At 49.8% G+C, this 24,430-nt stretch overlaps 1 protein-coding gene across 3 annotated transcripts in view; it reads left to right on the top strand.

Annotated features, from left to right (window-relative positions):
• RNF220 (ring finger protein 220) overlaps positions 1-24,430 on the top strand; it is a 231,760-nt gene that overhangs the window by 152,342 nt on the left and 54,988 nt on the right. For 2 of the 3 annotated variants that reach the window (XM_054165291.1, XM_054165290.1), the window contains exons 4-6: positions 7,165-7,210; positions 17,452-17,547; positions 21,763-21,805. In XM_054165291.1, coding sequence (XP_054021266.1) covers positions 7,165-7,210; positions 17,452-17,547; positions 21,763-21,805 — 185 coding nt within the window. Of the gene's footprint in view, positions 1-7,164; positions 7,211-17,451; positions 17,548-21,397; positions 21,599-21,762; positions 21,806-24,430 lie in introns of those variants that run through there. The other variant, XM_054165292.1, reaches the window with a different exon arrangement.

Below are 24,430 nucleotides of genomic sequence, written 5' to 3'. Positions count from 1 at the left end.
GCAGATGCTGCCCCATGGCAGCAGGAGGGCATTCCATGCTACTCCACAGCAGCGGTAGGATCTCAGAGGTGGGGTTATGGGTGTCCAGATTCAGGCACGGATGCATCTCCAGGTGCATGGGAAGTGGCATCTCCTGAAGTTTTCTCCAGCAGTGCCATTCCTCTATGATTTACATTAAACACAGTCTGTCACCAAAGAAACCTGCCTGGAAGTGTCAGCTTCTCTGTGGCAGCCAAGCAGGACACAGGGTCACCTGCCACCATGAGACAGCTAACGAGGTCACATGCCCATGCAGGACAGGGAGAAGTGAGTGAGCTGGCTGCTGCCAAAACGAGGAGTGAGGACACAGTGTGATGATGGGGCAGGGAGAGAGAAATAGCCACACCTCAGGAAGACTGAGAGGGAGAGCAGAAATACCAAGTAAATTAAAGAGTGCCTGGTGTCTCCAGTGCTTCTTCCACCAACTTCGTGTGCTGGTATGGATCACCTACCACAGCCAGCTCAGGTTTCCCATGCACCATCTGAAGCCCGAGCTTGAATGTGACTTTACTGTGTGGTCCTGCAGCCTCCACTATACCCTGGTGTGTGCCAGGGTGAAGGATGCCAGCCCGGAGGAGGGTCCTAGGCTTCCCCAGCAGAGCCACAGCTCTCCCCATCAGCTAGGACCCCAGAAAGGCCAGGATCAGTCCAGCTCCATGTCCAGTGTCAGTGGTGGGAAACTATGGCAGAATGGAGGAAAATTTATGAGGAGAGGAGTCTGTTTATTATCTAGAAAATGCGATGCTGCTGATACCATGGATTTATCCTCTTTCATCCCCCCCTCTGATTTGTGTCCCTGCCCCTTACTGTGGCAGATTAATCATGAACAGCAAGGGAAGAGAGACCCTCCAGTTTCCTTTTATGCTCTCTCAGGCTGGCAGTGACAGCAGCCTGGACCCATCATCCACACCTTTTCCAGCAGAGATAGCACAAGCCATGAAGCTGTCTGTCCTGCTTAGGGATGACCTAACGCCAAACTCCAGGGGAGTCAGAGACTGCTGCCCATGATCTGTGGGTGAGAGCACTTCTTTCAAGTCAGGGCTTCCACAATAGCACAGCAGGTGAGAACATTTGTGGGTCTCAGATCTCCTCACTCATGCAGTGCCCTGAAAGTGCTATGAACGGTCCCTGAAGTGTGGTCAGGCAGGTGGTACCCACAGCCCATGCCCTGACTCCAGGACACGGGTTAGCAAGCTGGGGTTCAGAGCCTCAGAAGGCAAAGCCTTCCTCTGCTGCAGACTCCCAGAGCAGTGGGAGGCCTGGGAAGAGGTGCATGGAAACCCAAGGGTGAGAAATAAATCTTCGGTCAGTTCTTTGCCCTGAAGCGATGCATGCCTTCTGCAGAGCCTCTTCTGAACTGCCATGTGAGCTGGGAATAATTAAACAGTCATTACAGCCACGGTAGCAAAGAGCCCCCCAGATCAATCTAATGCATGACCTTTCCCTCTGACTTTTCTCTTTATTTTTCCAGCCATCTCCTTTTCAAATAGTGGAGGAGAAATGAAACAATCCTCCTACCCCAGCCTCCTGCTTTGCACCACTCACATCATACCCTCACCCAGAAACCTGTTGCCCACTCTGAACAGGGGCTCCTCTCAGGGGCATGGGATACCAGGGGCTTATAAATAAAAACCCAGTAGGGAATAAAGACCCAGATGGGTGTGAACAGGACAGAGCAAACAAGGGATTTTAGCATCAGCAGGTCAATGCCACTGTGTTTTATGATCCTGGCTGCATCTCTGCTGCAGCTTCCTCTCTGGGCACTGAGGTCTCACAACACTCTCTGAGGGACCATTTGGGAAGCATGTCTGTAAGGACTGTAAAGGCAGAGCATTTCTGGTCCTGATTCCAACATCTTTGGCATTATTTACCATCACTAACCCCCTTTCCCCATCATGGGATGCAGAAGATCTAAGGAACCCTTGGATCAGGTACAGCTGGAACAGCCTCAGCAGGTTACAAAACCTATTACGTTTCCCTTTGACTGCACAGATCACGCCCAGCTGTGCTGTGGGATGTCACCTGTGGCTAGGTGAAGATTTGGCCTCATGTACTTTTAAAAAGGGGAGGGGGGAAACCAACCAAGCTCATGTTTCCTTATTTAGGCTTCAAGTGGTGCTTCCACTTATTTAAACTGGCATTCACAAAAATCCAATTCCCTCTCTACCCAGCGACTGCTTATTTACGGCTGGTGTTGCCGTCTGCGTGCTCTGCAGGAGGCTTGCTCTGCTGCTGGGGCTCCTGTCCCCAGGCTGCATGTTCAAGCTGTGAGTCCTGCAGCTAGAAATAAATTGTTTCCACTGGATTTTTTTTTTCTTCTTCTTTAAGTAACACATCAGTTGGCTGCAGCTCGTAGAAACGTTTTGGCTTTGCAGGATCTCATGTGGGAGCTATATGTGCTCTGGCTGGTGCCTGTCAAATCCAGAGAGCTGCTGAGAGTTGTTCTGTAGAAGAATCACAGAGCTGGAAGACACCAGCTGCATGATAGCAGCCCTCTTACCACCTCTTTAAGCCTCTTCTGGCTGCAATATCATTAAGGGATGAGCACAAACAACTGTAGCTGCCCAAGCTCAAGGAACTTCTTCACTTGCAGTTGTTACTAATTACATGTGGAGAGTGCTGCCAGGGGGCGGCTGCCATGCCAGGTCCTGAGCTCAGCCCTTCCGTGATGGATGCTCATCATAAGCCCTGCCTTGCCCTCTGTGGGGGCTTTGGGGAAATCTCATTTAAATGTGCTTGGGGAGACCAAGCACAGCTTCACAGCTGTTTCTGGCCTTATTGCTGATGGAAGTGTGCTGCACACTTGCAGTAATAGTAGGGGCAAGTCCCATCACTGCTCTGTGCTTAGATGTTCCTTCTGAGAACGTCTCTCTCGGTCTCCTCACTCAAGCTGTAGCTACAATTGCAACAGAGCTCTCCCACCCTTGCTCTTGGGATGCTGTAGTGATGACCTGATGCTAGCACAGTGCTCATGCTGTGATGAGTTCAGAAGCCTGTGACCAGGCTTCTGTCAGCAAGGGTCCTGCCTGCCAGAGTGTGTTCTGGGCACCAAGAGCATTCCCTGAGTCTTGGTCCCCTGCCTGGCAGCTGATGAGCCATGTCCCCAGGGGAGCAGGGCTTCTGCTTGACTCCTGACTTGGGCACCCAGAAAACTTGTCTTTTGCTTTGGAGGAAAAGCTGAGGTTCCTACAACAGCTTGCAAGAGCAAAGGCTTAAAGGAAAAGGACAAGTACCACTTTGCTCATGGTGAAATACAGTCAGATCACTTAACCTTCAGCCCTGGCTTTCCCATGTGGGAAGCAGGAGCTTCTGTTCATGGGAGTGAAAGGGACCACTCCTTGCATATTGCCTTTTTTTTTCCCCTGCAGCAAGCACACCCCAAAAGGCAAGAGCATAATAACAACAATTAATAAAAAAACCCACAAACTTGAAGGTCATTGTATGTAATAGCAACCACCACAGGGGTAGAGAAACTCCAAGCCTGTAGGTAAGGAGGGCACATATTCAGCATGCTGAGCTGCCCTTTGCCATTTGGGTTGTCTCACCTGAAGCACTGTGTATGAACAGCCCTTGGGTCTCGCTTAGAGAGATGCCAGGGAATTCCTGGCTGCACCTGGGGATGCTCCTAACCAAATACATCTGTATGTCTGTGGTGTAGCCTGAGACTTGCTTTCACTATGGAGTAAATGTTCCTCTGAAAGCTGATGTGTCCTAATACAGAGAAGTGATGATCTCCCAGTGAGAGCCCCAGGGCATGTGGGGACCTGGCAGTACAGCTCCTGTTAATGTTAAGCAATACCAGAGCTCTCCAGCAGCACCAAAGCAGGAACATTATTGCATACGGCACAAGAAAATGTAGGGATGTATCAATGCACAGCCAAAACTGCTGTCTTAGCTCCCCCAAATTATTTTTTTTTTCACTGTGAGGGCAACAGAGCACTGGAACAGGCTGCCCAGGGAGGTTATGGAATCTCCTTCTCTGGAGATATTCAAAACTCGCCCGGATGCGTTCCTGTATAATCTGGTGTAGGTGGTCCTGCTCTGGCAGGGAATTTGGACTAGATGATCTTTTGAAGGTCCCCTTCCAGCCCCTGAAATTCTGTGATTCTGTGATTCAGTGAGGAAACAGCTTGGAAGTGAAAAGTCCTTAGGACAGAGAGAATGAGGCTGCCCAAACTGCTAGGTCTTTCCAGAGCGTTTCTTGACTTCTTTGGTACTTCGGAGGGGTTACCTAAAAGAGAAAGAAGTTGTTGTTTTTCCGTAACCAACTAGATAAACAATTCCCCAAATAGATTAAAACTAACTGTAACTTATAAAAGTGGGTAGTAATTATATTTTATTAGGTAGCAAAACACCATTTTTTTATTTCCTAGGATAATTCTGTGTAAATCACCTTAATTAGAAGTGTCAGACGAGCCCACGAACATCGTACTTAGTAACTAATTTCCTATGTACAGGTTATAATTTAAAACACATGGATCACTCGCCGAGTGGAAATATGCTGGCCATGAAATAATGTGGAGAGTGTTGGGGTTATTACTATGTAAATGTGTAATCATTTCAGACCACTGCAGCCTGGCTGGGTGATTAAAGAGAATCCCAAGGTCTCCAAAGATTGTGCTCTCTGCAAGGGCCTAGAGCGAAAAAACTTTAAAAGGCACCGAAAAGTGTTTGAACTTTAAAGGTCTTGATTTCGCTTTTACCATTTTTAATTTGTCTGCAGTGTTTATGGAGGGGAAGGTTTCTCTTTGCTGACGGCCTTTCGATTCTCAGCCCGCTGCCAGCATCCTTAAGAGGCTCGGGGGGCTGCAGCTGCTGTAATTCAGGGGGCTGGTTAGTGGGATGGAGGAAAGCATCCTTAAATCGCAGGGTCTGGGGGCTCGGGCGCTCGAGGGTTGTGCCTGTTCTTGACCCACCTCTGGAAATAGAGAAAAACAAATTGCAAACTCCTATTAGCAGCAGAGTGGGGCTAGATTTTGAGGAGAGAAGTGGTTCTTAAAAGTTCTCAAAATGAAGAATAAAATAAGCTCTGTCAAGTTGTCTAAATCTGTCCCCTTCTTCACCATCCCCAGAGGCAGAGGCTTGGGCTTTTGGCTGACCTGAGAGACGCCTGTCCTGAAAACTGGGACAGTTTCCTGGCACTGACACCCTTTCTGGGAGGGACTAATGAGATTCTTCCTCTTTCCCTCAAGAATGATTTCGAACATCTTTAACAAGAAAAGGGAGGAAATGAGTTGGTTGTAAAAGGGGAAAAAAAGTTGTTCCACACTTTGGGTGATTGAGAACTTCAAGGTAGCACTGAAGATGGCAAGGGGGTGGAAATCTGTCCCATTGCATGCACTTGGGCACAGGCTGGAGGTGGCACCAGGCCTGAATCTCAGTTGTCAGCAGGGACTGCTTTTGATCTGTGCCACCTCCCAAGATCAGGAAGGGCAGAGCTGGGGGACAAGGCATAGAGGGCATCCTGCAACTCCCAGAAAGCAGCCAGCAGTGCATCTCACTGGGAAAGGGAGGCTGCAAGGGAGGCCATGCCCAGCCCATTGATCACTGGTCCCCACCAACTGCAGCCACTTGCTCTGGGAGCAGAGCTATGGTATTTGGGGTGACCCGAAGGCGACGGCTAACTGTGTGCTTCCCCTCGTTTCAGGGTGGGGGGCAAGGGCAGTGGCACTGGGAGAGGAGAGGAGCCATAGCCCCAGGAGAAAACACCTTCCTCCATCCCTGCTCATTTCGTAACACCCAGCCATCTGCCAAATCAAGGCAGATTAAAGCCAGCCAAATTCAATTTCTCCCCGCTGCCACTGCAGCTAGGCATCTGGGGCTAAAGTGTCCCCGACAAAGCGAACATGACAGGCACATTGCTTTTTTGTCACATCTAGTACCGTGTTGATCTTCTAAAAGTCTCATAAAAATTTATTGATGCCTCCCATATTGCTGTGATTGAGAAGAAAGGGGCGCGGGGTGCGGAGCCGGGCGCGCGCGCGCGGGCAGGCGTGTGTGCGTGTGTATATTAATGCTCCTGAAGTAGATCTGATTTGATGTGTCTTGTTCTATTGTCAGCATCTGTTTAGCGAGGCTTTTTAATACTTTCTGGCTGCCGATCACTCATCCTTAGCCTGGGATGCAGGCTTGCATACAAATTTTGTTATTAAACACAATTCCATTCCCCCCCATTCCCCAACCTCCGCCTCCTCCCGCTAACCTCCCCCCTCCACGCACCCATCCATCATCTCCCCGGGGCTACGGGGAGCCGGGAGCCAGCCACCCCACCAGCCTGCACTTACGAGCGCAGGCACCGGGCTCGGCAACATATTTCAAGAGCCTTTTGCCTGCTGCAGGTGCTTTGCATTGACAAATCGAATCATGGGGAAATAATTTATTTCCTAATGCTGTTTGCAGCATGTTAGCAGGAGAATTTACATGAGAGAGATTACTTTAATAACCAAAAAATTACAGTGCAGGCCTCCCCACTATGTCGGCTTTGATATGTAATTGTTTCAAGTTTAACCTGTCTGGAGGGGGGAAGGTGTTATTAAATCTATAGCATCTCCCGCTGGCGAGGGCAGGCGAGGAGGAGCACCGTGCCGAGGACCTCCTTCCCTGCTAAATGGCGAACAAGCTGTATTAACAAATCACTCCAGCCTCCAGCAGAGCTGCTGCCTTCACAGCGTGGCTGCCGCTCAGAGGATCTTCTTTCCCTTGCTCCTACGTCATTTTAATCTCCTTCTTTTTCCTTACCTCCTTTTTCTTATTGTGCCTGCCCCCACGCAGGGCTCTCCACCCCTGCTCCTCTCTCCTGTGCCCCTGCAGGTTTGCTCCCCACTTTTCCCCAAGGCTGAGAGAGGAGCTGTGCAAGTGCCCAAGGAGAGTCAGGATTTGGTTCTGCAATGTATGTCTGAGCTTGGGGGGTTTGCACTCACAAGAACATTTTATTCCAGATGGACAAATAGTTCATGCTGCTCTCCTTTCCATGCACCTCCAGTCAGGATGAGGAGACTCTTGTTGGTACAGGGAAGGAGAGACATATGTTTTGTTATTTGACTTCCTGAGATCGCTTGAAGTACTATCCCCCTTGCCCACAGCTGCAGTGTCATGACTCTGACCCATTCTCTTCTCTCTTGGCAGCAAGAGCTCCATCCTGAAGGATGCCATGGCTGCAGGTACCCCCAAGGTAAGTGACCACAACTCAGCACACTTCCCCTCCTGCTTTATATGCCCTCACCTTCCTAGCCCTCCCCCTGTCCTGCTACTCGGTGTCCCCCAGGAAGATGGCCATGCTTTGGTTTCCAGACAGCACTGGGGGAAGCTGCTGCCCTCATCACCCACTTGGCTGGAGTAGCCAAGTCCACGCACTGGCTCCCCATGCAGCCAAGGGAGAGTGGAGTTGAAGGACCCAGTGGGCTCTGGAATTCCAGATTGTGTCTAATGACAGCTAATGAGAACTGATCACATGCAGGCTGAGCTCAGCCTGTTCAGGAGTTCCTGGAGCCAGAGCCATATGCCAGCTTTGGAAGAGAGGAGTGGGAATGCCTCAGGGGAGCAAAGCACAGCAAAGGAGGAGCCCAAATCACTAAAACAGCCCCCATCCTAGCCACATTCCCCCTCCCCAGGACCCACCTCCCACCCCCTTGTCTCAGAATTCATTATGAATCACTGCAAAAGGCACTGCTTACTAATCAGTATTGCTGTTAGCATTGCATGATAACGGTGTTGGGAAGGACCAGAGCTTGGGCAGGCAAGAGGGTGTCAGGAGCACTGCAGGGCTGCTGGGCATTGCCCTGCCTCTGAAAAACACACTGTCCTCCCCAGGGTGGGCAAACACAAGTAGTCCAGACTCTTCTACACTTCCAGTGACACCACCTCAGCCAAGGAGAGTCACAGTATCACAGTATAGCTAAGGTTGGAAGAGACCTCAAGGATCATCGAGTCCAACCTGTACCAGCGCTCAGAGAAGTGCAGGGCATCTCTTACAGGAGGTGTCCTCATGCTTGTTTTAAGAGAATTGACTTTGGGTCTCACTCTCCTTTTTTTTCTTCTGAAACCTTTGGGTCATTTTTGGCATGTGATGTCAGAAACAGACACTGGAATTTCAGCTCTAGGCTCTCCCCTTGAGGCAGAGTGTCTTGTCAAGCACATCAAGCACCCTGTCTGCCCCACCAAGTGAGGGCTGAGGAAGCCATCATGCTGGCCTGAGTTCCTGACAGGCAGGGACATCTCCCATGTCAGCCTAGCAATTTCCCAAATCCTCCAACAGAAAATAAACATCACAGCAATACTCTGTAGTGCTCCACACCTTTGCCATTCCCATGTCCTGCATGACTGTATCTGTCTCCCCTGCCCTGTCCCAAGGGAGACTGGGAAGAGAGTGGAGATGTAACTGTTTCTTCCAGGAGAAAAAAAGCAGAGGAGGAAAAATAATCCCCAAACCCCATAGATAACCCACAGAGCATGAGGCTGCCTTGGGAGCAGCCAAAGGAGTTGGAAGGGGCACCCACAAAAATGAAAGCAGCTGGACCCTGCAAGCTTCCCTTTCTCTCCTTGTCAGGTCTGGATGTAGATAACTCAATGATCCCAAACACATCGCCTGCAAGGGAGAAGGATGGCTAGGAAGACAGATTAGCTGTTTGGAGGGAAATGCAGCAAGTGACTGACAGAGACCAGATAAAGAAGAAGGTCCATCTCACGGCAGGGACGGGCTTTTGAAGTTTCCATTGACAAAAAATCCCATTTGCCTTGAGCAAGGGGATTAAACTGGGACTGGAGCTTCGTTCTATGTAAAAGAGATCAATCGTCCCCTGTCACCACATGGATCTTTTCCCTTTGCCCGTCACGTCTGGGGCTAAGAACATTAACTTCAAGAAGCCAGGAGAGCAGGGAGGGAGAGGGTGAAATCAGGAAATCTTTCATTCCCTTCTCAGAGAGCTTGAAAGCCTCTCAGCCCAGGAGGATTCATTATTTCTAGGTGGCTTTTGCTGGGAGACAAGTCCTGTGTGTCACGGGAAGGCACAGTGCTGTCACCTTCACCTGAGCTTGGTATTAAAGGCCCCTTTGTAACCAGGTGGTATTGAGGAGGAGGGCAGTGGGGAGATGAAGATGAAGGCTGCTCTTTGTGCCCACTGAGTATTTGCATCTTGGGGAGGAAACAGCCCATTGGGATGTGAAGTCTTTCTGAAGAAGTCCTGCTGGGGACAAAGCTGGAATTCTGGGCCACCCTTAACAGGGGCCCCAGACAAAGGAATGGGGGACAGATTCCTAAGGGAAGCTTGCAGATCTGGAGATCTCCAGGCACCATTTCCTGGGAAGAGCTGGGGCCTGCGCCATGTCCCACTTTCCTCCCTGGGCACTGGTGGAAGGGGTCACAAGAACCATGGGGACTGCTGCAATGCTTCCTGCCTGGTCCTTCTGCTGGTGCCAACAAAAGGGCCAGCAGCTCAGCACTGCAAGAAAGGAGCTGCCCCTCCTCATCCATTAGGATCACCCACAGGCAGCATGGGCAGGCTGGGTCCACTCAGGGGCATGAGAACTGGGGTAGGATGCAGGCTGACTATATTACTTTTGCGGTCACTGGTGGCTTTAAGACCACTTTAGGACTCATTCAGGACCTTTGCATATAGTATTACTATTATTGATGTTTCTGCATTGGCCTGAGGCTCTCCTCAGGGTGCATCTGGGGCAGAGGATTTAACCCCCCACGTGCTTTGTCTCCTGACTCTGCTCCCATCCTTTCCCCACAGCTGCCCCAGCAAACATCTCCCCTGGCAATAAAAGGCCAGATGTAAACATGTGTTCCTTGCTTACCACTTTCCTGCCCCTGAAGAGCTGTCACTCACTGCACTGGGCCAATTTTCATGACAATATGTCAAAGAAAATCCAATCATTTGACATGGGTTGTGATGAATGCAGGATTATTATATCAGGTTCTTCTATTATTGAAGTTGACCAAGGCAGTGATGGCCAGGCAAGGGCTGTGAGCTGGAAGGGCTCTGGCCAACATATTTGCTTGGTGCCTGGGCTACCTCTCTGTGAAGGCAGCTTAGAGGACAGCATTCAGGATCCTCCTTTCTATGAGAGACCAAGCCCAATCGATCATGCCATGCCAGTGTGGACAAGCCACTTGGACAAGCAGCTGCCAAAGCTGCATGGTGAGCCTCAGGATGAGAATTCTATCCAACCCTGACTGCCAATTACTTAGAAAAGCTGGTGACAGCAAGCTGGACTCTGCCAGCATCTGGCTAGGGGAAAGGACATGAGACAGCTGCCTAGTAGCTACAAGAAGTCCTGTGACCCATAGATATCAAAGGGGATATCACTGTCTCCTCCCAGCCTGGGTTTCTGTTGCTGATTGCAAACTTGAACACACCAAGGCTTGTGATAGCCTTTGATGCCTGGATCTTCATTTTGCCAAGAGCCAGGTAGCCCATTGACCCCACACAGGTCAAGGCAACATCTTGCTCTTGCTGGGCTGCTTCACACCTATGCAAATTGTTCTGAAAACCCACCTCCTTATCAGAAATCATACCCAGTGTTCCCAGCCTGGGAAAGGATTTCCTCAGGCATTGGAATTCAAGGAAAGTCCTGGACATCTATAGCATCCTTCTCTGATGCCATGTCTGAGACACCAAAAGAAGACAGGCAGGAAAATAAGTTCTTCACAAAGGAGAAGTTTCAGTGGCAGTGGGAATAGATACTTCACATTCATGAGAAGGGATAGAGGATATCCTTGCTCTTGCACAGCTAGAGACCATGCCTCCACCATCCCATTCACCAGTGTGGCTGTTCACTAACGTTTCACTGTCCTCCTGGGTCACCATGGGGAAGCCCAACACCAGAGTCACTCAGGAAGACACTTTCTGAAAATGTGTCCAATCCAATCCATGCCTCAGATCTCTGTGAGCCCAGGGCTTCCCTGCAGCACCCCCCAGAGCGGTCAGAGGCTATGCCTCAGGCAGCCAGGCAGCAGGGATGCCTTGCAGAAGTGTAGGGACGAGCCCACAATCTCGATCCAGGCTGCTGGCAGCTCAGGAGCCTTTAACAGATGTCAGCAGTGTGAAGTTTCCCTGAGCTTCATGCTTTCCCCTTGCCTTGGCTGCTTCTTGTAGGGGGTTATGCAGGAGCAGAGCATCTGTTGGATTGAACCCATGTTGGTGAGGTGAATGAGCCATGTAAGTCAAACTCTTCCCACTCTTCCTTGAGCGGGCAGCAGTAACTCAGGGAATCAGAACCTCCAGATCTTCCTAGCTACCTATCATCTAGCTGGGATATCATCTCTGCCCAGAGAGATTTCAGCCCCTAAATTTCAGGGTATTAGTTGTGGATTGTCACCTCTCATATAACAAGTGAATTTAAATCCCTTGTGAGAGTGCTGGTCCTTACAATTGAAGGGGAAGAGGCTGGACTCCATGAAACATCCCAGCTCTCATATCGGGTTCATTCCACTGCTGCTTCCTGATACATGACTGCAAATTGCCTTTCCCACTAACAGTCCAACCTGTGTACTGGCTCTTGCTGCAAACACCAGCGTGACTGGCCAGGAACAAAATCCATCTCATGAACCCAGAAGATGCCTGTGGCTGGTTTGTTCAGGTGTGCACCCAGCTCCTCAGAGAGTGCCCACAGACAGGTAGCCAGCAGGCTGCTCCAGGACCTCCAGTAGAGCTGGGAGTAAAGCCACAGTGTCAGGGCCCTTTGACTCCCCCACCCACCCCTGTGATTTTACAGCTTCACCAAGCTGTGTGAGAGAATTACAGCATCTAGAGGGAAATTTGACCACTAAAGCCCTCCAAGGAAAAAGAGCTTTGAAGCAAGCTAGATTTGGAGCCTTAAACCTTGACAGAATGTCTGTATTAAGCCCTTCCCAGCTGTCTCACTCAAGATGAAATTTCGAGCACAATCATTTAACTTCTCTGTATCATGTCTGGTGTTAGGAACAGGGGATGGGTGTCAGGGCCTTGGGCTTTTAGCTCCTTCTCTTGTGTCACTGACTCTCCAGGGTGGGGGGAAGTGGGGGGGGGGGGGTGTCACTGTAACTGTGATTTACAAGGAAAGATGAAAAAGCTAAATCTGAGTGTTGCAGCAAAGATATGGCCAAGACAGGGATGCAAGAGCAGCCCACAGATATGCCAAGGAATGAAAATTACATAGAATGAGTGTTGGCTGGCCATGCTTCCTGCCGGTTTGGGGTGATGAATACCAGAGCTACTTCCAAAAAAATCTCTGCCAGGTTTTATTCCATAAAACAAATTAGCCCACAAGCAACCAAAGCCCCTCACTCCCCTTGGGCCAAACTGCTGTTCTCCTGTGAGAGTAGGGGAAACTGCTGCATCTGGGAGCAGAGAGGGATCTGGCTCTGGAGATGAGCTGAGCAGGCTGGCAGACAGAGGCAGACCCTGGCGAGATCCCTTTCCCCTCTGTCCCCAGTGTGCCAATAAGTGGTTCTGCTGGAAGAGGCTCCTTTCCCCACCACGTAGCTGATGTCTTGCACAAGAGGACCCAGAGCTCAATTACTACCTCAGGCGTGACTGTAACATGAACAGAAACAAATTAGTAGCTCACGTTTCTGTAAGCTCATTCTGCTTGCAGACCACTGGAGTCTTTCAGTGAAGGCCAGAAGCTGCTGATACCATTATTTCAGTTCACTATTCACACTCTTCTCACATTTAAGCCTTTCATCCCCAGCTCCATCTCACCTTCATCTCTGCCAGCTAAAAGCCACTAGATAATTTTACCTCTAACTTTCCTGGGAGCAAAAGTGGACCCTCCAAAAGCTTCTAGGAAACTCAGCTCTAATAGTAGCATCTTTGTGTCAGAGATCCTCCAGCAATAACATAAAAAACGGCTAGCAGAGTTAAGGGGGGAAATCGCAGCAAGGCCTGGTATCACTCATTGCTTTCAGGTTACAGTTCCCAAGTGATAACAGCTATTAGCAACACTTTGACGGCTTCCCTACCGTGGAGGGGAGGGCAGGAGACAGAAAACATGTCAAGCCATCACCTCCATGTTAAGTGATAAGTACCTATTTAGACAGCAGAGTTAAAGCTGAATGCATCAAGCAGGGAACACTTTGTGCCAAAATGAAAAAGAAAAAGAAAAAATAGAAAGGCCATATAGATTCATAAAAAGCAGGGTTAGGGTATTTGTTCTGCTGACAGCAGCTGTGATGGATTGTTTAAGAAAAATAGACTCCCTGTGTTTTTCCAGGGCTATCAGAAAGCAGGAGTCCAGCACTTTAATACTCTCAAATGCCTGGCCTTGAGAGGCAGCAGAATGTCCGCGGCGCTGGCTGGGCTCTCCCAGCGCTGACACCTGCCCCGGCTGCCAGCGAGAGGCAGTGCTTAGGGCTGGGGCCGGCAATTTCCATCCATTTCCTCGGGCCGGCGGCTGCAGCCTGACACCCGACGCCTCCTCTTGTGCTGCCCCAGGCCCGCATCTTGAGTGCCTATGAGTCAGGAGCTAGTGGCATGTTGGCATGCATGCTCTTGCCAGCATCACCTCGGAGCTGCCCACAGCTCCTCTGCCCAAGCAGGGAGGAGCAGGTTTGGAGAGCCAGGGACTGGGATAACAGCAGCTGACACGCCGACGGCCATGTGATATACGCCAAACCTGCCCGTGTGTTTTTACACATAAATGATATGGTCCTAGTTGCACTAAGACTGCAGAAACATTTGCAGACGCTGCAGCCCAGCTCTGCAGAACTGCAGGATCCACAGAGGGTGTTGGGAGCTGCTAAGGTGTGAGCCTCGTAGCATGAGCAAGGCTTATGTGGCTTCTGCTTCCCGCAGTGCTGTATCCCCAGGGAGAGCCCAGATCCACAGACACAGGCAGGCAAAGCCATACACCCAGACACGGCTCTTCCTCTTGGCAGAGCACAGCTGGGCTCCAAGGGATGGGAAGGAAACGCTGAGTGGGGCCATGGTTACCCAGCACGACGGGAGAGGCAGGAGGAAGGAGGGAGTACATGGCTTGCACAAGATTGATGACCTCGTTGCCATTAAGAAAAAAATTAGCCGGTGGCGGCTATCATATTAAAGGGTGAAGAAGCCGTGAATTATTTTCTTAAAGATCTTATCACTTACAATGATAATTTTACCTTCCAAAAGGCCACTTTTAATGAGGCAAGCCAGGCAAAAAGTCATGATTTAATGCCAGATTTTTTTTTTCCAAACACATTTTACTGCTTTTTTGTCCATGTTTAAAAAGCGCCGGTGACCTTTTTTTATTTAGCTTGCCCCAGGTGTAATGCTCAGGCTGATCCTCTCAGGGTTTATAACCTCCACAGAGAGTGCCTTTACCCAATGGAGAGATGATTTAAAGGAGAGGGAGAAATATGAGGCTTCACAGCCGCTTACACAAGGCCCTTGCTCCATCCTGGATGCTGCGAGCTGTGGTTAGCCAGGGGAGAGGGGACTGGGGAGGTAGCAGGGTGCTCCCACCCCTATAGCCCTGCTCAGACACACCCTGAAGGGGAGCTGGGTTGAACTGACAACCAGACAGAGATGAGCTGGCTGGTGGCCTGTCGCCAGGGGGAAAAGGCACATTTCAGCATCAAGGCTTGTTCCCACCATGCTGAAGCAGCTGGTCCCCAAGGTAGGAAGCATCTCCATACAAATTAGAATAGAATAGAATAGAATAGAATAGAATAGAATAGAATAGAATAGAATAGAGTGGCCTGTCTGTATGCAGAGAACCCAGGGCTGTTTCTGGTGTGGCATGACGGACCTTGGGTCTGCCCTGCAGCGCGGGTATATACAAGGGATGGGAGGACACATGTAAAGCTGCCTTTTCCCTCCACAGCCATCTTCCCAGATGCTGGCTGAGTGAGGGTTGAGGATCATATTGTTGCCCCTTCCCCTCTTGCCAGGACCGGGGTGGGAGTGAGTGGTGTGGGTACAAAGAGCAGCAAACCCTCCGCTTGGCGTGCTGTGGCCAGGCATCCTCGCTGCTCAGCCACCGGAAAACAGCCCCAACGTGACAATCTGAAATAAAAGAGGCCAAATTTGGGATGGCAGAGAGGCTGGGCTAAAGCAGAAATCAAAGTCACCCTGATGGCGAGTGCCTTTCCTAATCCCTTAGCCCCTGAGCCCGCAGCCCTGCCTGCCTCCACAGCTGCCCGAAAGGCAAAGCGTGGCACGGCGCACAGAAATGAGAAAAACAAATGAAGTCAGGTTCCTTAAGAGTGAAGGGGAAGTGTGACTTGGCATCTCCAGCGCTGTGTTTAACATGCCGGTGAGGTATTTAGAATTGAAGTGCTTGCACACAATTTAAAAATAGACAGTTTATTAATCTAAACTGCAAGTGTATGTAGAAGAGGCCTCGAGATTGACATCTTTGGGATTAGTTTAGCCCTGCGTTTTTCCAGAGGTCATCGCCATGGTGCTCAGGAGGTTTGTGGAATAAATGGGGCCAGCATTCTTCCTGGGACCACACGCTAAAAACTAATACATAACGTTTAATTTACTGTCTCCATAGCTAGCCCAACCATTTTTCACATAATAATATTGGATTAGAGCTACCAGAAGCTGAGGGGGATGCTGGAGGTGGGGAGGGTTTGTCTGTCTGTCGCCGAGGACTGGGGAGATGGGTATTTTTTTTTCCCTTCTCCAGAATACATTGGAAGACAAAACGGATTTAACCCTCCCAGTTCCAGGGTGCTTCGCTTATTAGAGAAGGGAAAGGGCGTTAGGCATTAGCACCACTGCAGTCAGGGCCTCCATCCCTCCGTTGTGTAGGGCATGTGCAATCCTGCATCTTCAGAAATGGTCTTTGTTGCCTATTTAGAAAATAAGGAAACTAAACAACAACAGAAGCTCACAGTCTGCAGTCTGCTTCTCATGGTTATCAGAGGGCTTCTTTAGAAATACATGAGCCAAAACTGATCACCAGTTGGGTTCAGCTACCATGTATGGCAGGAAAAGCCTCTGCTCTGTCTCTCTCTTTGTCCTGGGAGGCAGAAGCCAGCCTCTCAGGGCAGCCCTCACTGGGTGCCCCCCCAGTGCCATTGGCTCCTACTGGCCCTCCCAGCACCTGATATCCCTGTCAGGCTGAGCTGAAGAGTGTGCCAGCCCTGAGGTGTGGCCAACACAGCCCTTAGTGTCGGCATGAGAGATAGCCCAGCAAGCAATTTCTGTGTGAACCCTTTCAGGACGTCACATCTCTGCACAGTTGGTAGAGCCACACTTCATGGCAGAGATCTGCAGTGCAGAAAAGGATGTGACTCTTGCTCTTGTGGCAGTGCTGGCAGCTCACGCCCGTGGGGTCGAAACCAGCATCCCAAATCCTCCTCTGTTCAAGCCTGCCCTCCCTCCATGCCCATGCCAACCACACTGCCATGCCTTTCTCACCAGGATTGCTGTCTGGGCCCGGGGGATGACATCCTGCTGACTGAAGCGATTTGTATGCTGAGTCATTTTCCTACTTGCTCATCTCTTCCCCCAAAAACGCACATTTTTTCACGTTTCATTTCAGCCCAGAGGCAAATGCTTCTGGAATACTTGCCTTTCTCCAAGGTACCATGCTTTTTAATAATGTTGTCACCACACTTGACCTGTCCAATTCAGATGATATCTCTGCTTCCATTCACAACATACACATCTCTGAGCAGTCATTTACTGTCAGATCTCGCCAGCTGATTCTCAGAAACAAACATCTGGAGAGCTGCATTTCCAGTGTGCTTTTATATTTTTACCATGCATAGGGCTATATTTAGCCTAGTGCAGCTGCCTTTTATTTTAAATCAGAACTTTAAGCAGTATTTTCCCCCTCCAACTCTTGCAACTCAGTGTGCATTTTTTTTTAGATGCTGTCAAACTCCTGCAGTAATTTTCCCGCTAGAGTTCACTGTGTGTGGAATTTAGACTTACCTCCTATTGACTTGAAGTTTATCAGCGATGACTTGGGTCTCAAATATCACTGATCTTTTTAACCTTCTAAAAGGCCCTTTTTTTCTGTGCTACTTATTAAAATAAATAGCATCATTACAGAAGGAAGAGGTAGTCACGCTGTAAATGTGCTGAGAGCTTTAGTGCAGTTTACAAAGCTATTGAGAGATTCAGTGGCACTTAGAGGGGCAGATGAGGGCACGGAAGCACTGCTCCACGTCAGCACGCCTTTGCTTTACCATGTGAGTTACTGGTGTGGTCCAGCAGGGTCTGATTCTGCCCCCAGCCACCAGACCTGGTGGACAAAACGACCATCCCTTTGTTGCCTGATGCATCTGCACTTTGCTAGACCCCGCAGCCCAGTCCCCTTGTGGGGCAGTGTCTCATGGGAAGAGCAGAGAAAAACCCCACAGTCCATCAGTCCATTCCAGTGCAGCTCCAGAGCCCAGCAGGTGCTATCCGTGGCTCTGAAGACAGTTTAGAGAGGGGCAGAGAGCTTGGTGGTGCTCACAGCATGAATTTCTCCTTTCTCTCGCAGTCAATTTTGTTGTCGGCCTCAATCAAGCGGGAAGGAGATTCTCCGACGGCATCGCCCCATTCCTCAGACGACATCCATCACTCGGACAGATACCAGGTAAGCAGGCGAACACTGGCGCTGGTCTCAGCCTGAAGCAGAAAGCCAGCTCGTCTCAGTGCCTGCAGCTCTCTGTGTGTGACAGCTCTCAGCTGTGTACCACTGCCCCAGCTCGCCTGCCTGCAGCATGGGGACATGAGTGCTTCATCCCTCACATGGCTATGAAGACATGCTTTTGCCTGCAGACTCCTCCCAGCTCCAACTTCAAACCGGAGCCGTGCAGAAATGCTTCAAATCTTTGCAGAGGTTTCCGTGGCATCATATTCATCATTCCAGTTGCTGCAATGGTTATGTTTGTAATTGGTTACCCCATGCCACCAGGAAACTTTAAGAGAAGTAATTTATGGGGGTTTTTGAAACAGTAAATGACGTCAGCCTGCAGCAGGCCAAAATCTCACTGGTGTGCTGCTGCCCAGAAAATTGACTTGTGACTTCCACCCAAAGCAGAAATGGTTTGTGACCATCCACAGCCATGCCAGCATGTTTTATAAAACACCTTCTGCCCAGTGGAACAGCAGGTCTTGACTTGTGATGCAATGATTAAAAGCTGAGGGAGGTGAAGCAAGAAAATAAGAGAAAGGCAGCAGCACAAGCGCAGTTTGTCTTATTGTAAGTCTGTCTGTACTTTCGGGACAGACTGGCACACTTGGCTCCAACTCAACACACATCCAAACTGCTTGGCTGCAAGCCTGCGCTCAGCCACTGGCTTCAAGTAAGTTCTAAAAGCAACAAACTAGCGGTGGTCATCAGTAGAGACCCAAGCATGCCTCTACCTGCCATGTGGTCAGGCACAGTGGGCCATGGCTGTCCCAGCTTAGAACATGCTCATGACCTTGTATCCTGCAGTGCTCTCTGGTGATATCGTGCCCAGGGTCAGGCAGATGCTCAGGTCATCAGCAATTTCCTTTGTGCAAGATCTCTGTTTGGATCTGCAGATGGAAAGGCTGATGACCAGTGCTGAAGGTGTTAATTAAGCAGCCCCAGTTAAAGCCTGAAGACAGGCCCTATTGGTAGCAGATTTATACTTCTTTTGGTCTATTATTCTGTTTTCTGTCCTATTTATTAGTCACATTATCAAATATGGACCAGATCCTTTATTGTTTGCTACATAGTCCCATGTAGCCTTGTAGTTATTACTTGGTGTCACATCACAGTCACTTTACCTTCCTATGAACGATGAGACCTGGTGCAAAGTAAGAGAAGCCAAACCTTGCAGAAGATACAGAAATGCCTGATTCAGGTAATCCCCTGCTCCTTCTTGCCTGTCTATTAAGGCTAATAAATAAATCAAGTTCTTTCTGAAAGGGTATGGAAGAGACTTTTGCTAAGGCTCCCTTGGAGAGGAGGGATCTCCTCCTCCCTTGGAGGAGATCTCTCCTCTCCCACTCAAGATTTCAGTCCCTCTGAGACTGGTGGTCCCTTGCAGTATTCCATTCCTATAAATTTTTATTATGTCATACTTGAGGACAAATATTCTCAGCAGAAGCCCCCTCTGTGTGCTGAGCCTAGCTAGTCTCTAATGTGTTTTAAGTTTGTGAGTGTATTTTATGGAAGGTTGCAGCCCTTAATGCAAATGTGTAATGGGAGTTGTAAGTCTGCGCTGCAGGAAGAAAAGACCTCTGGGGCCTGATTTTCATTTACGCTTGTGCTGGCTGAGTTACGCTGCTCTAGCAGTGTAAAGGGACCTCTGAGTGGGTGCCAGCGTTGTGTAAAGCCTCAGCGTATCCTTAATAAAGCCACGGTATGAATGAGAATTCAGTCTTCCTGGCTTACCAAGGGAAATGCTCAGGAAGCAGAGCAGAAGACTTTCATGGTGGTGACTTTAAGGGCTGCAAAATTTAGCTTTCCACGTGCAGAGGTGTGCTGGAATGATGAATGTCCCTTGTGTTATCTACGATCTAATTGTGAATATACACTGTATTAGTAACACTCTGGAACAGGAGTTATTGGCTTGTAGGCTTTCAGAATGCCTGTGGCTTGGTTTTCTTAGTCCTCGTGCTTATTTACCATAGGGATCTGTAGGGAAGCAGGAGATTTATGAATAGGAGTGCTACAGGGATAAGGGCATGCACAGTGCTTGAACTGCTTGCACTGCTCTCTCTGCTGAGACAGAGCAGCAGTGGAGGTGGTGGGGTGGCTCCAGGATGTGGGGAGGTGGAGACCCATTGCCTCCTCTCTGCTAAGCCTTGGCTGCTGGTATATTGACACTGATAGGACTGAGGTGATGACAAGCTGGTGTAGGCCAGGAGCTTGTGGAATGGGTCGGTGGTGGGTCCTCCTCTGAGACACACTATGTTCAGTCAGGGCTTTTCCTGCACTCCAAGTAAAACTCAGTTAGGTTTAGATACAGCCCTGCTTGCATCCTCAGAGGGGAAATCAACAGCAAATTGTAAGTAATTCACTGTACTGCAAAGATAACATTTCAGGCTCTGAGGGAGACCACCTTGCTTGGGTCAGCTGAGCCCACAGAATATTTGTGGCTGAATAACATGTGGAGTAAGTGTAACTGAAAGCCTAAAATCCTTGACCAGGAAAGGCTCAACTCCCTCTGCCTGAGCTCAGTGGTAAGCACACACCCTGACAGACAGGTCTATTAATTAAAAGGGTAAAACTAACAATCAGTTTCTATTTGTCAGTAAGCACTTGCATGAAAATACAGCTGCATTTCAGCTTGCAGACAGCTCTGGGATATATGGTGCAGGTCAGCATCCCACAAAGCTTACCAGCCAGCACCTGAACTTGCTGACTGCTCATCATCTTCTGTTACAGCAAAACATATCAGGGTGGGGTTTTGTTTTCCCTCTGAAGAAATAGCAGCAGATTATCAGGTGACAGAGTGAAGACCCAAAATGTAGGTTTGAGAAACAATGTCTGGGGACTCAGTGGTGGAAACAAATGATATTATGTGAGTAGGAGCCTCTGCTGCCCAGTGTTTAGCCCCTGACTCTGTTCTACCCTCAGGCTGGTCCCCTGGGGCCATACCCCACCACAGCTGTGGGGAGATGTGGGAAAGAAATCTGTGAGCCAAGTTTGATTGCCCAGGTTTGCTAAAACACAGGAAGGAAAATAGAGGGAAGAGGCTGGAAAGCACAGGGAAGGGACTGTGCTCCAGGCTGCAGCCTAGGTGCCCCTGCTACATTTCCTCTCAAGGGAATTTCCAAGCCCGGGAATGGTGGTGCTGGTGTTGGCATTCAGGCTGTGCTCTGCCCATGGGACAGGCAGGAAGGTCACAGCCCAAAGGGCAAGGGGCAGAGTCCAGGAGGCAGTGCCCTGTGTTCCAAGGCAGGACTGGGGCTGAGCAGGGACCGTGGAAGGGCCTCTGGGCCCCCATCTGGCATCACCCCTTGTGCTCCTAGGGCCCCCGTCCCTAATCAGACAAGGGAAGTTGGAGAGTGCTTATCCCTTGTGCCTGCCTGGCCAGCACCGTGGAGTGATGCTTGAGACCAGGGCCCTGACCGGACAGTTCCTTTGCATTACGGCTCAGCCACTGGCCAGGGCTTGTGGGCCTAAAGAGCACTGGGTCTCTACTGGCCAGGGAAACCTGCTTCCAGTTTCTCCTCGGCTCTGATTTGCCATCAGCCCGTGGGTTCCAGTCGCCCCTGGGCTCCGATTGGTCACACACTCTTGGGTTCCAGTGGCTCCCGATTCCTGATTGACCAAGTACTCTTGGCTTTCAGTTACTCCTGTTCCCTGATTGGCCAGGCACCACTGGGCTCCAGTCGCCCCGGGGCCCTGATTGGCCGGCGCTCGCTGGGCCCTGCTGCCGCCTGTCGGTTGCTGTAGGAACTTCCTCTTCGCGCGCCTCTCCGCGCCGGTTTCCTGGTGAACTTTCACCCTCTCGGCGCGGGTCACATGACCGGGGCCAACATGGCGGCGGCCGCTGGGGGCTGATCGGCGGCGCCTGCCGGGCCGCGCCGTATCCACCCGCATCCCGGGCCGCGCGGGGGGGTTCGCCCCGGGGCCCGCCGCCCCCCTGCCCCGTCGGCCGCCCGCGGCACCCGCGGCTATGCAGAGCGGCAGGAGGGGGCCCGGCGGCGGGGGCCGGGAAGAGGTAGGTTTGTTGGGGGGGGGGGGGGGGGGGGGGGGGTGCCGTTGTCCCGGTGATGTGCCGGGCGGGGGGCGGGCCAGGCCTTGTTTACCGGCGCGGGGGGCGAGTTGTTTACGTTGAGCTCCCTCGGGCCCTGACGCTTCTCCGCTCTTGTCTTCCCTCTGCAGACCTTCCTGCGGGTGCGAGCGAACCGGCAGACACGGCTGAACGGTGAGTGCGGCCCCGGGCTGCCCCCAGCCCGCCGAGCCTCCCCCTGCCCGGAAAACTTCCCGGAGTTGGCCCGAGTTATGGACACACCCCCTCCCCCTAAGGCCGAGAGCTGCAGCCTACCTCTATGGGGCCTCGACGCGGAGCCGTAGAGCCGCGGGATGTGTGGGGTGAAACCCTGCCCGTTCATCCCCAAATCCCTGCGGGAAGCAGCTCTTACTGCTGGGATCCCCCGTGCGAGCTTTGAAGTAGGCCCTGGATCCTGCATTTTCCATTCTGGGGCCAGGCAGCCCTGCTTTCACAGCTCACATGGCTGAATCTTGCAGTAAACTTTTAAACCAGCAGTCTGAGTGTGTGTATCTGACGTCATGTTTTGGTTTGGTGGTTTGTTTGGGTTTTGTTGTTTTTATTCTCTCAAACTCGCAGAAGCTTGTGTGTTACTTTTATTCTTGTACTTCCAGATGTTTCTGTCAACAAGTAAGCAAATGTTTCTAGCAAATAGCAACTTGGTATTTGAAAACCAAATCAGAGATCACTATTGGAGAGAAAGTACCATCTCTGTGTTTGTAATTCAGAAAAGAAAAAAGCTTAAAGTATACCTTCTACTTTTTGCTTCAGCTGAGGAAGTTGAAACTCTTCTCAACGTTCAGAGGGCTCAGAACTTACCATGTAAATAGTGACAGTATTCTGTCATCTGATGTTGTGTTCCTTATAGCTGCCCTAATATGTACCAGTTAGACAACATTTGGTTGGTTGGGCTATCAGGAGGCAAGTTAATTTTGAACTTACAGCTGGGACAGTTGGAGGTAAGGCCAGTGACATCATGCTGATACAGTCTATTTAGAAGAAGATACAAATACTCTAACAAAATAACAAAAGCCTTTCAAGTGAACCAATGGAAAAATAGTTTACTTGAATTTGAAGTGCTGCACGTTGAACACAGGCTTCAGCAAAGAGAAGTTCCAGAATTACCCAGAGCTGAATTCAGAGCTAGCCTGGAGATTTTTAAATATAAATCCTCAGGGCCCAAAACCTGCAAACTCTTGGGAGTCTGTTAAGTCATACATCAAAGAGATGAGTTGTCTTGCATCACTTACAGGTAACTGCTGGCAGGTGTGCTTACATCTGCACTCTGAGTGCCTGCCAGTGTTGCAGGTAGACCCTTTTCCTGACACACAAACTTCAGATGGCTGAAATGCACTGAGGTATTGCTCTGCAGTGACGTGTTTTGTGTGACAGAGGTCTCTGGAGTCAGTGATGTGAAGCTGTTTCTTTGTAATTTTTGGATAGCTGGGGCTGAGCTCCCACCTTTTGCCTTTTTTCAGCCCAACAATGTGCAGTTACCTTATTTTAATTTAAAAAAAAAATAATCTGTGCCAGGCTTGTGAGGTTCTTGGTGTTGTGGAGGCCTTCAGTATGAAAGAAAGCTCTTGATGACAGCATGCTCTGCTGAACTCATTGAGTAGTGCTTTATGCTTTTGACTGTAGCCTAGAGTAGGGCTGCAGCACAATCCGCATAGAATGGATTCCCTTGGGCCCTGTTCTTAGATGTTTTGTGAATCCATGTAGACTGTGAACTCTGGATCCTCTTGGCCCCTGTTCTTGGATGTTTTGTGCACCTGAGCTCATCATCTAAAGGGAAGCTGCTAGTTTGTGCAGCATTTGCATTGTTTTTGCTGAACCTTATTTTGTATAAACGTTTCGGGGTACGGTGAGCAGCAGAGCCATGTTCCAGGTGAGGGCATTTGGTTAATGTATATAATGCCCTTGTAACACTGGGATGCTGCCTCCTATGCTGCTAAATTAGTACCCAGCTGAAGAGCTGGGTCCATGGTACTGCTTCTTTCTATGCATGTCACTTTATATTTGTGACCACTGAACTCAGCCTGCTTTCTTGTTTCCTCCTTTACGTTTGTGTGCATGAAAATAACTTTGTGAAACAGTTATTTAAGCAGTGTTGCTCCATGTAGGAAACACTTGAGTGCTTTTTTTTTCTGGGGGGGGTGGGGAAAGTGCATATTTGCCTATATTATGTGTTTTAATGAACTTCTAATTGATCACATTCTCCATGAGAATGGTTTCCTTATCCCTGTTAGTTTACACTGACAGAGTTATGCAGGGCTTGCATAAAGATACCTGGCTTTTGGTTTCATATTCTTACTGACACACTGAAGAAACTTGGGGTATAGAAAATGTGATTAATCTGCCCAAGAAAAATCTGTTTGTTTTGGTTTTCATGTGTTTTAAGTGTACTTTCCAATAGTGTTGTAACCAGCTTATCTTGGTACCTCTGTCAAGCTTGTTACCAGCCGAGTTCCAGATTCACTTCTGGAAGCTCTTCGTCCCGTAACAAGAGGCCCATGGTGCTAGCTCTTTGCCCTTGTAGTCCTTGAGTCTAATCTCAGCTGCCCTGTTCTTTGGGCCAAGTCCTATCAGATCTCCTTGATGTGTTTCATTCTGTTGTGGTCCCCTGGAAAAGCACAACAAAACTGATGAAAGAGAAGGTAGAGGTAGAGAGGGATCTCCTGTGAGCTGCTGTTGGCCTGGTTGCAGCATAATTAGATCCTAATAGTTACATGTTTCACAGGTACCTGATAGTCCAGAATTTTAATTCTGTAAGTTAAACCT

The sequence above is a fragment of the Dryobates pubescens genome, chromosome 11 (assembly GCF_014839835.1).
Source record: "Dryobates pubescens isolate bDryPub1 chromosome 11, bDryPub1.pri, whole genome shotgun sequence".
Taxonomy (NCBI): Eukaryota; Metazoa; Chordata; class Aves; order Piciformes; family Picidae; genus Dryobates; species Dryobates pubescens.
Note: the sequence above shows the minus strand (reverse complement) of the source record. Positions and strands in the feature narration are given on the sequence as shown.